The sequence below is a fragment of the Planococcus citri genome, chromosome 5, assembly GCF_950023065.1.
Source record: "Planococcus citri chromosome 5, ihPlaCitr1.1, whole genome shotgun sequence".
NCBI classification, from domain to species: Eukaryota; Metazoa; Arthropoda; class Insecta; order Hemiptera; family Pseudococcidae; genus Planococcus; species Planococcus citri.
In genome coordinates this window covers 33,959,103-33,973,946 of record NC_088681.1, presented here as the reverse complement: position 1 = coordinate 33,973,946, position 14,844 = coordinate 33,959,103, and the positions used below count along the sequence as shown (strand labels likewise).

At 35.0% G+C, this 14,844-nt stretch overlaps 1 protein-coding gene across 3 annotated transcripts in view; it reads right to left on the bottom strand.

The window, feature by feature from the left end:
* The window catches only part of bsk (mitogen-activated protein kinase dJNK), a 66,127-nt gene that overhangs the window by 19,036 nt on the left and 32,247 nt on the right, over positions 1–14,844 (bottom strand). For 2 of the 3 annotated variants that reach the window (XM_065367641.1, XM_065367642.1), the window contains exons 2-3: positions 8,123–8,221; positions 1,449–1,624 (exon numbers count right to left, since the gene is read on the bottom strand). In XM_065367641.1, coding sequence (XP_065223713.1) covers positions 1,449–1,624; positions 8,123–8,125 — 179 coding nt within the window. In that variant the 5' untranslated portion in view covers positions 8,126–8,221. Of the gene's footprint in view, positions 1–1,448; positions 1,625–8,122; positions 8,222–14,844 lie in introns of those variants that run through there. The other variant, XM_065367643.1, reaches the window with a different exon arrangement.

The following is a 14,844-nucleotide window of genomic DNA, read 5'->3' as shown; positions in this document are numbered from 1 at the left end:
GGTAACTAAAATTTTCAAAAAGTTAATGTTTTCCTATCGGTATTTCGAAAAGTTACAAAAAACATGAAAAAATAACATTAATTGAATAAAAAATAATCTCAAACGAGATTTTTGAATAAAAATATCAAAATACTGGATGATTTTATTCTTATTTCTTTAGAAACCTGACATCAAAATAGGTAGTGAACAGGGGCGGCTTTAAGGGGGGGGTATAGGGGGTATACACACCCCCCCCCCCCAATAATTTGAAAATTCGGAATTTGTCGGCAAAATCGTCAGTTTGTCGGCAAAATCAAATCGTTAATTTGCCGACAAAATCAGCAAACTATCCCCAAAAATTCTCAATTATGTAAAAAGCATTTGCCCTCGCTTCGCTCGGGCTAAAATGTTGTTTTATATTTCTCAAACTGACCTTTCACATAAAAATTAGGTACTACTGTTTTGTTTCTTGAAACTACGAATTTTCAAAAGCTTTTGCCCTCGCTTCGCTCGGGCTAATTTAGTTCTCTTCATTTCCACTTGAAATTTCAAGAAACCATTGACAAAATTTTTAAAAAGTTGAGATCGGGAAAATCGAATTCTTAAACTAAAATTGATATTGTTCTACTTTTCGAATTATACAAATTTTCAAACACTTTTGCCCTCGCTTCGCTCGGGCCGCTTTCAAAGTCACAATTTCATGAAATCTGTGATTGAATTTGAAAAATATTGAGATCAAATTCTCAAACTATTTGAAAAGTACGAATTTTTCATTTTCTCTGAATAGAGCCAACTAACTGTTCAAAAACATACAAAAATAACCGTTTATTCGTTTTTTGGACCAATTTTTTCAAAAAAATGTCGCTCTCGCTTCGCTCGAGCAGTAATTTTACCTTCTTTTCAATAAATTAATAATTCTTTTTGAAAAGTTTTCAGAAAATTACCTAAAATTCCGATTTTTTATGTCCAGAAATCTGGTTTTGCTCCCCCCTCCATCACAAATAAAAATAACCCTCTCCCCAATGATTTCAGCATACGCCACGCGCCACTGGTATTCAGCACGTTAAAATTTTGATTTTTGTCGGAAAAAATCACAATTTTTTGTCGGCAAAATGACATGGTACACCCCCCCAAATAACATGACTTCGATCCGCCTCTGGTAGTGAATGAGGCAGTTTTAATTTTTTTAATGGAAATTTTAGAAACTACACCAAGTAAAGTGTTTCACAATTAATTTTTTTTATAGTCTCCTCTTGTACTTCTGCTTTCAAGATCAAAAATTTTACGAACACACCTCTTTGTACACATCATCACACACCAATAAAAAAAATATTCGAAAAAAAAAATAAAGAAACAAAATGCAGCAATAACTACTCAATCAAAGGCTACTTTTCAAACTACTCAAGTTCAAATACACATACGAAATGAATAATACCAGTACAAGGGAAAAAATTGAGAAAAATACTCACCAAACGATACCCTGAGCACCGGAACCGATCGGTTTCAAATTCTGGTATCTTTCTAAAATAGTAAATTTCGTATCTCCGACCTCCACGGTGTATAACCTGTTGGAGTGTCGTGAAGCGGACATCTTCGGGCTAAGGAAAGGCATACGAGCGGGCTTTTTTTGCAGCCTGCTCGAAACCTGCAACAAAACCAAAAACACTACTATTAAAATCAATGGAAACGAAAGCTGTGCTTTATACAAAACTCGTGCACGTCATCGATTCACTCGAATGTTATCTATCTACCTACAGTACAGTACAGTAGAGTACTACAAACAACGTATTTTAATTACCTCTCCCATGACGTTTTCGCGACACTAAATCCGACCCGAAGATGAGAAAATATCGCAAATAAACGTTCAAATTGCTCACTTTACGACAGCAAAACGAACCCCACAAACCGCCATGATTTACACACCCTGGTCGCTATTTTAACTGTCACCATATCTGCATACAACGTGTAAGTACAGTACGAATAAGTATACGAGTAGACAGTACACATGTCGTATTCTCTCATCTCGCATCCATTTCACATTTCACAACAACCGAAACATTAACATTTGCAAGCACAAATACCAACTTTACCAACCTGCCCTGACAAATCTCTTTTTGTACATGGTAAACTCGCCGACATTTTACCACCATATTTAATCGCGTCACATTCTAATACCACGCTATCGTCCGTCCGGAACATATTTTAATTCTTATATACGAGAGGGAGAAAAAAAATGCAAAATTTCGTCAAAAAAAAATCCACCGTTACAGGGCGATCCCTTTAAAATCCGCCATTTAAATCACACCGGAGTCGTACTTTCATATCGAACGCGTATCAGCAACAAGTGTTCGCTACGTCGAATAAATAATACACTACTCGCAGCACTTTTTAGACGTGAACTAAACATCGACCAAACGAGAAGGATTCGAATTTTTTTCATTCCGCTTTTGAGCCTTTTACGCCACCGCTTCTTTTTTTTCTCAAAATCATCGCTCTTCATCTCCTCCCACCATCCTTCTATTGAATGTTCTTCTTCACACAATTTTACAAACTAATTTCTACTTTCTTTCTACTGATAGGTAATATTCGATCCTCTTCTCCCATCACCTCATCCACGTGCCTGTTTCGTTGCTTGAGTCACGACTGCGAAACTTTTTTCTCATTAGCTGCTTCTGTGTTTTATATGCCGCGGTTAGTTTTCATACTAAACCTTTGTGCGGGGGCGATTTTGTGAAATATATATCAATTTTCGCGTAAGTATTTGCTTTCGTAAGAATAATACGAGAGATGGCGAGGCCAGACGAAATGACGTTTTTAATGTGGACGCGTAGGTGTCGAAAAAGGTACGAATATTTGAGAGAATATTACACACCTGCCGGTCGTCGTCGTCGTCGTCGTCGTCGTCGTCTTTGGTCTTGATATCTTTCCCTACCTGCCACGAACTATAAAAATTATTCCCTCGTGGAAATATGTATACTCGTATAACGATAACTGAAAGTGTTGAGCTTTGCTTTTATCCTTTCTTATTTGGTTACTTTTGCTCTATTTTCAGCTTGTTTATATTTATTTGGAGATAGATTGTTATTATACGAGTATTTGGAGGTGAGGAGCGAGGTTGAAAGGTTCTATCCAAAAGAATTTTTACGTATTATAGGAACTTGGAAAATATTTATCAAGTTGATGAAAACTCTTCCTTCTGTCTTCCCACCCTCAAAAAATTGTAAAAAATTAAACAAAAATAAATCGGCACATCCAAGTACTTCAGATACCCCCTCCCTCGGTATTCCTTCCTCAATTTTGACAAGAATCGAAAAAATCTTGAAATTCGTGATAAATACAGGGTATCTGATGGAATTTTTCAAGCGAAAATCACTACTTTTTCATCACCTTTTCATTTCATCACCATCTAAAAAATATTTCCACACAATTTTTACCCGGCCCCATATTTTCCTATGTTTTTTTGTGTGACTCAGAGAACGTCACCTTTGAACATTGACGTGAAATTTTTCAAGTTCAAAGCAATCACGATTCACGAACACCGAACGAAGCGAGGGCAAATGCTCTCCAAAAATACCAATTCGAGAAATAAATGACCCAACAATATTATTTTTAATGTTAGAAGTTGATTTTGTTGGCCTTGGCATGTTTCAAATTTGAACAGTAATTTTTTGCAAATTTCAATTTTGAACAAAAAAAGAAATTGACCCCAGCGAAGCTTTGAAAATTCATTAGGCAATCGAAAACTCGAATAGCATAATTTTTCATTTGATAAGTCAACTTTACATCATTTTTGATGTGAAAAGTTGATTTTTTTTCAGCTCTGACATTTTCCAAGTTAATGGAACAATAATTTAAAAAATTTAAATTCTGGAATAGAATAGAAAATTGATCGAAGCACAGCGAGGCAGAAGCTTTGGAAAATGTGAGATTCGAGAAGTAGGTAAAAAGACGTTATTTTCATGAAAAAAAAAACTTTTTTTTGGCTATCTTGTATTTTTGAAAGTTGAGTCAAACCCCGTATTTTCAAAATAGGTATTTAGGTACCTATTTGCAGTATTTTTTTAAAGGATATTTTTCAAATTTTTACTTATATTTTTCAGTCAGAACTGTCAAAAATTTATTCTTATTTCACGGGTGACTTCCAGAATCACTATTTTCTCACAACTTTCACTACCTGTTAGAAACCCTGAATTATCATTTCATTGATTTGGTTTGTTTTTGATGGTGCTGAGTTTCATTTTGAACGAATTTCACATAAATGTCACATTTGCAGGCTTATAAAATAAAAGCTGTAATGATACTCAAATTACTTAAATCAAGTATAAGAACACGAGAAATTGAAACATAATTAATTTTAAATTAAGTACGTGGCGTAATTAAAAAATCTAGATGCATGTTGCTTTTTGAAAGAGTTTAAGAGGATAAAAATTTCAAAGATGAAATAGAAACCTATACGGGCCCACTTTAATTTGAAATTCGTAGTAAACGAATGTAACAAAATAGACTCAGTCGTCAGCAGAAAACATAGAATTAGGTCATGCTACAAAGTCTTCGAATGACATAGATAATAATCATTTCTATCGAATACAGGTACATATAATACCAAAGGGGTAAAAAATACTCGAATTTTCAGAAATCAAACACATTTTATCAACTATAAAAAAATTATGCAATGAATAATACACCTTTTGAAAGAAAACATTAAAATCTTTATAAACACGTATTACGCGAGTAATTAGAATTTTCTCTCTTCATTTTTTAAACTTTTCAAAAATGTATAAAAAACATCTCAACATACTCGTACTTTGTAAGTACCTACGCAGTAGTTTCTTTTCGGGATCTTGTGTAAAAATAATTTGCAACAAAGAAAACACGTCGCAATAAAATATCGACAAGGTTGTCCCAAAGTAACACTTTTCATTAGGTGACCATTCAATTTTTCAAAAATGTTACCAAGGCTTTTCTTTCCAACTGGATAGACTACTAATTTCCTTCAGTAATATCGCATGGATCTTATACGAAGTGAGAGTGAAATTGAAATTTTCATTTTATTGACTGTAGTATCGAATGAATAAAATTTTCGACGTAATCATTATATGAAAATTTGAAAACTTTTAGAAATTACGTAGGTTGGTTATTTTCAAAAAGAAATTATTTAGGTAAATAATTTCAAAGAAAATTGAAAATTCTCAAAATAATCTCCTAGACGTTGACACTGAAAATCGTCGCTGATTACTGAAATTTTTTTACCAACGAATTTGATCCATTTTACAGTAAACGAAGTAGGCGTAGGTATTCAATTCATCATGAATACTTTATGGTTACATTATCGGTGGGTAGTTAGGTACGAGCAGTTGAAAAAAAAAAGGATTCCATTTTGATATAAATGATGACAAAAACGAGAGATAGGTATTTTCTATTTAAACTTCGAGACGTTAAAATTTTATACAGACCCATACATTTTTTTTCTTCTTCTCAAAATCGTTATCTTTTTACGAACGTTATTTAATAATACATCATTTTCATGTAATATTTTATTCATGGTATACAAAATATGGCATCATAGTCAATAATAAATTTCATTTTTCATTTGTACGTTTCTTTTGTTGAAATGTTTTATCATTTTCAATGATGAAAAAAGTATGTACATACCAATACCAACTAACTATTTATAATATACTCACACAGAGATATAGATTTAAAGGTATAGGTAATCTGATATAGTTTTACGTACTATTCGATTAAATTAATATCAGATACGATACACGAAACCGAATACTTCACTCTTTCTATCAAAAATACAAGTAGAAATTTTCAAATACAGGTATGCGAGAAATTATTCCATAAATGCGAATTTCAGATGAACCTTGAGTAAATAAAATACCCAGACGACGAAGGTATTATTACTTCGCGAAAGAAGAAATTATTAAAATACCAACTTATAATGCGAGTATTCTCGAAATAAACTTCTTGTGATAGTTATCTACTTATGTAAGTAAGCAATACTTATTGCGCATTCAATAATTAATAGCAAACAATTCGTTGATTCAACTTTTCACAAAACCGGAGGGCATTTACTTATCATATTTTTCTGAATTTCTCATCCTTCAATCAAATAAAAACAAATAAACGAGAAAAAAAAACAATTTTGAGAGCAATATATACGACATATTGGTTGGTAAAATTTATTCGAGAAACGAGAATAGAATTCCAAAAAAATATCATCGGATGTTCATTATTATAATTATACGAACTAGATGCTTCAAACTAATCCGAATGGTATCTAGTTTTCTATATCACGTCAAAATGAACAAGCATTTCCGCCAGCTACTGTTGTAGCAAGATTTCAATGTGCCTAGAATCTGCCTACTGACGTGAGAAATTATAAAGGTTTAAACAGCACTACGTGCATTATCGAATACGAAAACATAGACCTAAGACTATTGGGATATTCGATGACACATTGCAATAGGAATTATAATTTTCGGTTCTTTTCGTATCAATTTACATATTCTGGTTGATGGGTTAACATTCCAAGCAACGTTGTCTTTCATGACATCATATTGCTAATAAGTCCACTTGGGTATAGAATAGTTTATCTCAGGTACATCCATGATTTTCAATTTGATGAAAAAATACACTTATACTTACAGAAACCATAGCGACTCTGTAGGTAACTTTGATAGGTACCTAAACCTTTACAATGGCATAAGAGATTGTCATGCCCCTTTTCATGATTTACAAAATCGATGCGATTTCAATTATGATGAAAAATTATCTAGGAAGCCTAAAAATAGGAGGGGATTTTTTAACGACGACTCTATCGACCAATGTTTACATATTTTCTAGACCATTTTCGTAAGATATCTCTTCGTTAAAAAAGTGGAAGAAAATGGTTTTATTCAGGCATCTTTTTAGTAAAATTATCTTAATCGATCGAACAGACGAGAGATGTTTTTTTTTCACAGAAATACAATATTTCTGATAACAGTGATAGCTGATAGCATCATTGAATAGTTTCAAATTAATTGTAATTTCAAAAGAATTATCTCATATCGGAGAGAAATCCCAATTCACCCACGTTTAGGTTCCCAGAATTTTCATGTTTCACAGAAAGAAGTAATTAAGTGTATGTAGTATGTACCTATCGTGTTCTCCATTGAACAACATACTCAAAAAATACATTCAATTTTTTGATGAAATACTACAAATTTGAGAAAACTGTGACTCCTTAAAATGATCGTATTTAGAAAGCATAGAGGCTGGAAAATAGAAGAACAGTGTTTCAAAAAAAAAAAAGAAACCCAAAAACTCTAGGTAGTATGCTTCTTTTCGAGAACTTTTTTAATCGTATTTCATATTTTTTGGTTGGTTGAGTATTCCTGATTTTTTTTCTCGTAATTTTACTTGTCAATTATTGCGTACCTACACCTTCATAAAAATGAAAATCACAAGTAAAACGGAAAAATAAGATGAAAAATTTTATTAGCTGAATACGAAATTAATTTGAACCCCTCTCTGCTCTCCGCACGGAAAATCACGAGTAGAAACAGAATTTCACTTCGATGACAAAAACTAAACTACTTTGAAACCCCATGAAATGTGTTAGGAGTTCACTTCCGATCATTATATACACACAAAAAAAATTTATAAGCTGAGAGCTCTTTCTTTTGCGATTTCGAAACTGTACTTTTATACCTACAATAACATCAAGCCGTAAGAAAAATCAATTCCAATTTGCGAAAACGATCGCAAAAAATGTACGGTATCTCATTTGTCACAAGGGTCTAGGGTCTCAACTGAAAGGATAATTATTTAGCGACGAGCTCAGTTGGTATAATTCAAGCTGCACCTGCTCTCGCGAGTCAATATAAAGACACAATGCTCTTGATTTCATCGCTCACAAACATATACGTTTACACATAACAACGATGCCGTTTCTAAAGCTAATTTTCTTTTATGAAAATTACATCTCGAAATTGGGTTTCTCTATACAGAAAACCATAATAACTCAGGCGAATCTCAGCGTACAGCAGCAGTAAAAAAATTTCACGATGACTTTAATTTTTTTCATACCATAAACGCGAATTCGTTTTCAAAAAAAAAAAAAAAAAATGATAATAACTTATATATATTCACTCACCATTAACAGGAGCTTTTTGTCATAACAGATACAAATAATTTAATTTCAAATTCCCAAACAGTTTCTCAAACAGTCTTCACATAAATTGGCTCGAGTCACCTGCACAAAAGAAGAAGAAAAATTTATATTAATATAAGTGTTATATGCCTTTATCTATAATACACAGTGTAAAAAAATATTTCGTTTGAAAATAATTTTCCATCGTATAACTCGTCGAAACTTTCAACTTATTCCTATAACACCTTTAGGCTGAAAACATTCTATTGAGAAATTTCCCGTTAAACAGGTATTTTTTTTAATTTCCAACATTCTGCGAAACTTCTCTCATCTCGTGTCTGTATACGAGTATTTTTTCACCGTCGAAGAATTTCCTTTATTACCTTTGTTAGTAAGTTTTTCAACTTTCCAACAACCGAAGGACGTTTACTTTTGAAAAAACTGATAAATATATTTTTCACCGTTTCATAAACGTGGGCAGAAACTTATTTTTCTACAATTTAAGCCCCGTCCTACACGTATATCCGAATTGAATTCTCATCTCGCTTTTCATTTTCCAACGTTTTAAATTATTTTTACCCTTCGAATAAGCATTATACGCATCGGTAGCGGGAAAATTCCGATAGACAAAAATTCATACCTAAATATCGCAGCAGCAACACTAAGTAATTAAAAATTCATCATGCAAGCAGTGCCTCTTGCTTCTGGTCCTCTTCGCGATTACGCGCCTTCCAAATAAAGAGATAATGAATAAAAAAATAGTATAAAAAACGCTCGAAATTTGAGTACGTCAACTTCAAACGAGCGCTAATTACCAGGAAAACCATTGTGAAATATTTTCAACGACTATATCAAACCCTCGCTATACGATCACCGTGCATAGGTATGTAGGTACTTGACTTACATCTATCGAAAATACTATACGGCGTTTATTTTTAACACGAATTTTACTCCCCTTACTTTATCAATTTTGCTTAAAATTTAAAAAGGCAGAAAATCTGCAGGTTGAGAGATTTCATCCAACGCTGGAGCTCGAAAGCTGAAAATAATTTTTAGCCTGATCTTTCAAGCTGTAACGCTCAATCAACTCATTGGAATTTTAGATAAGACCGTGCATAAAATCTGTTCAAGGGAGAAATGGGAGGAAGCTAAAAAAAAAAATCGAGAAAGGAATCGATCGAAATCGGATCAAAAGTCGTACCTATAACATAAATTATGTATCCAACAATACGCATTTTTTTAAATGAAGGGTGCGAGGAGCCAAAACCGTTTCGTATCTTTTTAACCTTGAAAAATCGTATGTCGTTTCTCCAGTCTGACCAAATGGACTTGCGAGGTTGGAATTTTTATACGTTCAAAGGAAAGTACGCACACACACACACACATCCCAAAATTCCAAAATCGTTCTTAAAAATAAAATAAATAATTAAGACAGTAAAAAAAGACCCTCATTAGAGGTATTTCATCTGTACCAAAATTACTCGAATGAAGAATTTGATAAATTCATGTTAATGATCTGATAATTAAACAGCTAAAATACTGAAATACGCCCTGGAAAAAATGAGTTCCGAAAGTATGAAAGGGGAAATCAAGCTTGAAAAGCATCAGGAACGATGCTTTTTTCATTTCATCATTAATATGATTAGAATTTAAACAGGAAAACGTGTAATTTCCGTCGATAATAAAACATCGTAATGCGACAAAAACATCAAGTACTTTTTGAAAATGACGAGAAAAAAAAGTTCTTTTATTCTAAGCAAAAAAAAAATCGACGGAATACAAGTTCAAATTCTATAGATATTTCATAAAGAATCGAATCGATTTTTAGTCGAATTTTTATAGAAGAAATTAAGTGATTGCAATAGATATAATTTATCAAGAATTCACAAGAAAGAAAGTAATAGGTATAAAGGACCAGAAATTACAATTTTTCCAAATTTCTGTATATTTCTTTATTTTGAAACGTTATTAATTTTAATTCACCACTTCAGAGATAGGAAACTCAAAATTGCTATGAAACTCTCAACCCGAAAAAACATCACAGAATTTGTTAAAAATCTAATTTTTCGTGTTTAAAAAACTGATATGATCCTTTACATAAAAAGTCGATAAGCAAGATCAAAAAGTAGGACTTCTGAGGACCTTTTCAAGATTTTTATGGAACCTGGAGCATGACGTTTCTCATTTCTCCATCAAGTTTATTCCTTCTCTTCTCTCGAAAAATTCAGTCGTAAAACTTGGAAATATGATATTCAGATTTATGATTTTTCAATTTTTAATAAAAACCCTTGAATTTCTTTGGAATTCCCAAATTTAAAAAAAATGAATAATATCGCTCCAAAACACATCATAATTCAAGTTCAAACATGCACTTTTACGAATTGACTTTTTCATTTAAATATAAAAAATTGAAGTTTCACTTCTTTTATCAAAAAAAGTTACACTCTACGCTACTTGGCATAGCTGCAACGCATTTTTTTCATTCAATGTGTAGGACTGATGGGTCGCGGACGCGTAAATATCAACCTACATACACTGAATCGTGTACCTAGCCTATATACCTAAGTACCCTAGGTGCCGGCGCGATAATTCGCACTGCTAGGAGGGAGCGGGCGCGGAGATTCGCACTGCCGAAGCGGGCGCGGAGATTCGCACTGCCGAAGCGGGCGCGAAAATACGCACTGCTATTGCTGGCGCGAAAGTTCGCACTGCCAGAGGCTGGCGCGAAAGTTCGCACTGCAGGGAGACTGGTTGCGGGCGCGATAGTTCGTACTGCCTTAGGCGGGCGCGAAAGATCGCACTGCAAGAGAGAGAGAAAAGATGAAAGAAGCAAGAGTGTACGAAGCAGTAGAGAGAAGCGTATATTGAAGAAGCTGGACACGAATGCGTAATGTAAGCTAAATACAGCTTATATTTATATGATTTCTTTAAAACTAAAGAACCAATGAGCAACGAGAAGACCAACCGTAAGGTGGTTTTACAATAATTTTGTTTGCTCGAATAGGGAGCAGTAAAACGATCGCGACAATATTTTAATGACCGTGACTAAATATGCCTAAATACACGGCACACACATACACGCATATAGAGGGTCGCTCTTTACGGTATTACGTTTGAAACAAAACCACATACGTTTGGTCTTCTTGTTGCTCTTTACGGTACTACGTATAGAATAAAACCCTACAAGACTCCCCCCCTAGAGGCGGAGCCGACTAAAAATTAGAAAAAAAAATTGAAAAAAATGGGTTTTTCTAAAAAGAAATTGAAAAAAAAATGCAAAACTTAAACATAACAAAAGTGCATTACCCAATTGAAAAAACAAGTAAAAATAAGAGCGAAAAATTGGGTAAAAAAAATTGTAAGAAATAGGCAAATTTACATCTTACATGAAGTATGTTGACGTTTACGTGACATACGTGACTTTTTTCTGGCAAGAAGGCCGCGGCGATTCTTCTTGGAGGTTGTAGATGGTTGCTGTGGAGGTGCAGGAAGTATAGTTTTCAATCTGATCATTTTTGGCTCGGATGAAGGGTAAGTATCCGGAGGTGGTGGCTGCCTTTTCACCCTCGGAGGTGGAGATTCCAGTCTGTTGGGTTGCATTGGAACAGGTACCTTTTTTCCCTCCAAGTTGATGTCAGGAGTTGGAGGTCTTGGTGAAGATGGAGGCGAATTAAGAATTGATTTGTCTGTGTCCAAATCCAAGATATCATCCCAGTAGTCTGAGGCCAATTTTTCATAGTAAGCTGGGTCTAATGTCCCAAAGGTTTGAAAGAGTAATTCTTCTACTTTTTGTTGCATTGACTTAGACATTTTTAAAGAGGTAGGTACGTATGTAAAAAAATTAACAGAGAACAGTAAAACACCACCGGTTGCAAGGAGATGAATGACTGAATGAATTGAAGAAATAGATTTGGGGAAAAAAGGTACATCGTAAAAAAAGGTTTAGTTTTTATTGTATTTGTATATGGTGACGAGAGTAGTAGCCCAAGATACATGTCGCGCATGATTTTTTGTCAAACTATTTAGGTAGCCAAGGCGAGAGGGTGCCTGCACCAATCTTCCAGCACGAGTATATGTAGAGTTGGAAGAAATATTAATAGGTGTTTTATTACCCTTGTCGGCAACGCTTTGTGTTCTAACAGAATTGTCAACTTCATATGGTAGTGTAGACCATGGTATATTAGCTGCTTCATTATTGTGTAGGGGAATATTTTTAATGTCCTCTGTTTCGTTTGGTGGCGCCATAAAAAAATATGCTGGCTTTAAACGGTCAATTGAAACTGTATTTTGCTTGCCATTTACATCGAGTATAAAGTATTTATTATGGCGCTGGATAACTGGATAGGGTCCTTCGTATACACAATCCAGAGGTTTCCTTGCTTTGTCAACACGTATGTATACTTTAGTACATGTGTTTAAATCTTTATGTACAAAAAATGATCGTGAGGTTTTATGCTCTGCTGGGCAAGGACGAAATTCTTTAAACCATGTTTTAAGCTGGTTTATGTATGCAGGAAGAGGTAGAGTGCTAGTTGTTGTATGAGTTTCGAAAAATTCACCAGGTAATCTAAGGGATTGGCCAAATAGAGCTTCTGCAGGTGAATAAGGAAAATCTTCTCTACACACAGAACGAAATCCCAGTAAGACAACAGGAAGAGCTTCAGTCCATGTTTTTTTATGGCATCTCAATGCCTGTTTGAGGCGGCGATGTGTTCTTTCTATGATGCCATTTGCTGAGGGGTGATAAGCAGTTGTGGTGATGTGATCTGCCCCCAAAAGTGCTATTAATTCACCATGTAGAGCTGAGGTGAACTGAGTACCCCTATCAGTTGTAACTTGCTTAGGAACACCATACCTACATACCCACTCTTCAAAGAATTTTCTTGCAACAGTTTCAGCTTCAATGTTACGAATTGGAATGTATTCACACCAACGTGAGAAACGATCAATCATTGTTAGCAGATATTTTTTTCCATTACTTTCTGCTAATGGTCCAACAATGTCAATGTGAACATGGTCTAGTTTGTCTGAAAGTGGAAGAGGTTGGTATGGTGAGTGAGTGTGCCTGCTGGTTTTGTTTTTCTGGCAGGGTTGGCATGCTTTGGCCCATAAACGTACATCTTGATTGATACCTGGCCAAATATATCGTTTTTTAACCAGATTTAAAGTAGCTTTAGGACCTGGATGAGATAAGTCGTGCACTTGTTGAAAAACTTTCATCCTGAGTGTTGAGGGTACATACATTTGTTTGGGGCCATTGTTTTCATTTTCATGACACCAAATTGAAGTGCCATCAGGTAGTAAGTAACCTGAGAGCTTCAAAGGTATTAATGAAGTACCATTTTTCCAGGCTTGTAGTTCGGGACAAGTATTTTGAGCTTGTGCAATTTCTTCTGGAGTTACAGAGGCAGAGATAGAATTGATGCGACTCAGCATATCAGCAACGATGTTTGCTTTGCCAGCAACATATTTGATGTTGGTGGTGAGTTGGGCAATAGAGTCCAAATGGGCAGCTCTGCGTGCATTGTATCGCTTGTTGCTGATTGGCTGTTTTGTGTAAGCAAAAGTGAGAGGCTGATGATCAGTATACACGGTGAAATCAGGATGTCCTTCAATAAGATGGCGAAAATGCTGGACAGCTTCGTAGATAGCTAATAACTCTCTATCATAAACTGGATATCTCTGTTGTGGCTCAGTTAGTTTTTGAGAGAAAAATCCTAATGGCTCAATAGTACCATCAGGGCGCATTTGTTCGAGTACAGCCCCTATGGCAATGTCTGAGGCATCTGTAGTGAGCATGAATGGACAGGAAAAATTTGGAACTGCAAGTTGAGTGGCTGAGGCGAGTAGCTTTTTGCATTCTTCAAAGGCTTTTTTAGTGTCCTCAGTCCAGTTGACTGGAGTTTTATCTCGTTTTTTGGGATGTCCCTTAATCATGTCATTTAAGGGAGCAAGTAGTGAAGCGATATTAGGCATGTGGGCTCGGTAAAATGAGAATGAGCCGATTGCACGCCTGAGCTCATGAACATTTTGAGGTAGAGGCAATTTTAGTATGCGTTCTACGTTGGATTCAGTTGGTTCAAAACCTTCAGCTGAAACATCATGTCCTAGAAACTTGACTTTGGTTTTCCCTAGCTGGCATTTACGAGGATTAATGGTAAGACCGTATTCATGAAGTCGTTTTAGGACCATTTCAAGGTGGCGTAAATGCTCTTCTTCGTTAGCTGAGAAAATTAAAATGTCATCGAGATAACAGATGACGAAATCAAAGTCCCTGAACATGGCGTCCATAAAACGTTGATAGGTTTGAGGAGCATTGCGCAAACCAAACGGCATTCTCAGGTATTCGAATAACCCAAATGGTGTTGTGACAGCAGTTTTTTCAATGTCACATTCGCGAACTGGAATATGGTGGAATGCTTTGACCAAATCAATAACTGAAAATAATTTGGCGTGTTGTATTTTTGGCGGAACATCATTCATGTTTGGAAGTGGATAACGATCTGGTGTGGTGATGGTATTTAACTGACGGTAATCACCACAAGGTCGAAGTTCATTGGCTCCTTTTTCACGAAGTAGTAGTGGAGAAGCCCATGGAGATTTTGAGCGACGAACTATACCAAGTCTCAACATCTCATCAAATTCCTTTTTCGCCCTTACGAACATTTCATGGCGCAGGCGACGAGGTTTTGCAAACACTGGTGGTCCTGTGGTTTCAATGTAGT